Source organism: Diaphorina citri, unplaced genomic scaffold, assembly GCF_000475195.1.
Source record: "Diaphorina citri unplaced genomic scaffold, Diaci psyllid genome assembly version 1.1 scaffold1649, whole genome shotgun sequence".
NCBI lineage: Eukaryota > Metazoa > Arthropoda > Insecta > Hemiptera > Psyllidae > Diaphorina > Diaphorina citri.
In genome coordinates this window covers 66,879-70,131 of record NW_007379075.1, presented here as the reverse complement: position 1 = coordinate 70,131, position 3,253 = coordinate 66,879, and the positions used below count along the sequence as shown (strand labels likewise).

The following is a 3,253-nucleotide window of genomic DNA, read 5'->3' as shown; positions in this document are numbered from 1 at the left end:
AAATATTTTAAGGCGGTCTCTTCCTGATCCCTTATGTGCCGCGTCCATTTTAGTTTAGGACTATTGCACTGAACTGCGAAAGTAAAGGGACTTTTCATTCCTATGCTAGCGGTATAAACAAGGTACCTATTACCACCTATAATTATTTTCGTTCTTATTAATTCCATTTGCAGCTTGTAAAGCCCTTTAGCCCTACTACTTGTAAGTTCGAGCCTCGTGAATTCCAGTAAATCGAAGTACAGCTTCTAAATACAACACCATCCCTTCCCACTTCCCAGGGGTGGCCAGCTTATGATATTCGCTCAAAGTCCGGTGTAGGGGGTTTAATATCCGGCATATCTAAACCTGTTAGTACTTGAACTTTCAGGACATGACCCACCTTCTAGTTTGCCCATTGCTTGGTCATGTCTGCACCATGGAAGACTTGGTGGATGCAAATGAAGTAGCAGTGAAAATATCAACATTCTGACATCGTATCCAAGGAGGTTCCAGACTCAGAAAGTAAGTAAATAACGTCAACTGACTACGAATAACTCCCATTTCTTACCGTGATGAGACGTTGCTGGGGTATTTGTTGGGGGGAGGGCGAAGAGGAGGGTATGATATTCCTTACTACATTGAGGTTGCTATTCGAACTAACTATGGGGGATGGGGTGATGATTCTCATCGGCTGAGAGAGGGGAGTTGTATTGAACATTTTATTGCCTGTAATTTGCTGCTAAAGGATCCTTAATTTTACGTAACTTTCAAATGATAAGCTAACAAGAGACACAGACAATGGATTACATCAAATGGTAAGTTTGGAAGATACACCAGGATCATCTAATATTCCCTTGCATAAGAATCACTATGAACACAGCCCTTACAATTCTTTCAAGTGAACAAAAATTCTGAAATACAGGGCTGAAAAGAACATAGTACAAAGTGCTGTAACACTTACGAAATATTGGTTTTGCTATGGATTGGTGAAATGCAGATTGTCAAACATTAAAACACATTTGCAAAAGAGTAAAGGTGGTCTTGGAACAAAGTCCAGCTTCTTAATTATTAGGTTTTCTCAAAATTACTTTTAGGTAGGTAAGTAGGAGCAATGTTCCAATGTTGTTGTGAGCAACAGTAGGAGGTATCTACTGTTATGGGGACCTTGCACCACAAGGAATGCTTCACACAGATCTGTCCTGATCTCATTTCTGAATTACCACTTGTCTGGCAATGACTTAAATACAAACATAGAAAGTTCAACTTACGAAGATGTAAATATTTACCTTGTGAAATATTTTTCTGTGATAAATCTGCAGAACTGTGCAAAACTATGTTATTCATTCCATCGCTCGATCCGTTAGCGATGTGTTTCTGAGTCACAAGTGTGCCCCCATTCGAAATTGCACTATTATTTACATGATTTTGATTAACACTAACATACGAAGAACTTGGCTGACTTAAAACCGTAGAAGAATTCGTAACCAACTGATTTTCAAGAGAGCCCACTAACGCACTAACCGCTGTTTCATCCACGTCCGTAGGTACTGAGAGCTTCTTCAAGGAACTTCGCCGACGCCATTTTCTGCCAAAATCTTAATGAAGACTGATGTGCGCATGCGTAGAAGCTGGAATTACCCAGGATGCATTGGGCGTTTTTTCAGAAGCGGAGAAGTACAAAGAGGTCAAACTTCGCTGGATTTGTTATCCAGTACGCAAAGTGAAGCCAATAATTATGCGATTTGGATCTTCATGTTTCCAGAGGAACTAACGCATTAAAAAACTATCAAAACGGCGCGACCCATCCAGTGCTTCATCACCTTCAGATTACCTTCAACCTGATCCAGCCATCTAAAGGCCTGTTCTCACTTGTCTTGATAGAAGCTGGAATTACCCAGGATGCATTGGGCGTTTTTTCAGAAGCGGAGAAGTACAAAGAGGTCAAACTTCGCTGGATTTGTTATCCGGTACGCAAAGTGAAGCCAATAATTATGCGATTTGGATCTTCATGTTTTCAGAGGACCTAACGCATTAAAAATTAAAAAACTATCAAAACGGCGCGACCCATCCAGTGCTTCATCACCTTCAGATTATCTTCAACCTGATCCAGCCATCTAAAGGCCCGTTCTCACTTGTCTTGACTTTTATCCGATTTTTTTCCGATGTACATAATGAGAGTGGTGTTGACACAACCACACAACCCACAACACGATTTTTGTAAGCGCGTCTGCCTTGTAACCGCGGGTTTTATTCCCACCCGGGGAGGATTTTATCCTGAACGGATAGTGATCGTTCTTTCTCCTATCCTGTCTTCCTTCTCTCTTTAATTTCGGGACGTTATAGGTAGGTATTACCCGCCTAGTTTGCTTGGTTGGTAGCGCGTCTGCCTTAAAGCGCTAGGCCGCGGGTTCGATTCCTGCCCGGGGCGGATTTTATCCTAATGGGATAATGTTCGTTATCGGAACGGCTGGCTTTCTCCTATCCTGTCTACCTTCTCTCTTCAATTTCGGGACTATAAGACCTTAGCAATTACAGTTCCCTCTGGAAAATCTTGAAAAAACCTACTAGAATGTTTGGCTTCACTGTAGACTAAGCACATACCTTTTGTCCACAGATATTTCACCTCCAGAAAAAAAGATGAAATGGCGCGTAATTTTGAACTTTTTCAAAAGTCAATTTTAAAAATTTCATCCTGAAAATCGCAAAGAAACTCAATAAAAATATTTATTGGTTTTATAGTATTTATTGTCGTTGTGCTATGTAGGAATACTTATTATTATTTAGAATAATTTCCATTTGACATTTTTTCTATTATTTTATTACGTCAAAGTACCTATCCTATAATCCAATCATTACTTATTATTATTTAGAATAATTTCCATTTGACATTTTTTCTATTATTTTATTACGTCAAAGTACCTATCCTATAATCCAATCATTTCCCCTACAACCACTACTTTGGTGTTTTTACCACCCACTTTTGATTCCCCTCTTGTCTACAGTGCTGCTCATTGTTGGTATTCCTCAGAATCCAGAATCTCAGATACAAACAATCAACAGATAGCACAAAAGTCATAAGGATAAGGTGATAAGGCTGAAGAACTGAAGATTGATAAGACAAAGGGTAAGAGCCAAATTATTCTTATCAGTTCTGATTTTTGACTGTCAGCCTAATGAGCTTGGAAGCTAATGTACCTGCCATATAAGTGCTAGGTCACAGATTCAATTCCCACTGATCACTGATGGCAAACATCATAGACATACAGATAAGGTT

General features: G+C 39.6%; 1 protein-coding gene across 2 annotated transcripts in view; it reads right to left on the bottom strand.

Annotated features, from left to right (window-relative positions):
* Positions 1-10: 10 nt before the first annotated feature.
* Positions 11-3,253, bottom strand: part of LOC103516718 (rhythmically expressed gene 5 protein) — a 16,779-nt gene continuing 13,536 nt past the window's right edge. Inside the window, exon 4 of one of the 2 annotated variants that reach the window (XM_026829033.1) lies at positions 11-339. In XM_026829033.1, the coding sequence (XP_026684834.1) occupies positions 324-339 (16 nt within the window). In that variant the 3' untranslated portion in view covers positions 11-323. Of the gene's footprint in view, positions 346-3,253 lie in introns of both variants that reach the window. The other variant, XM_008481704.3, reaches the window with a different exon arrangement.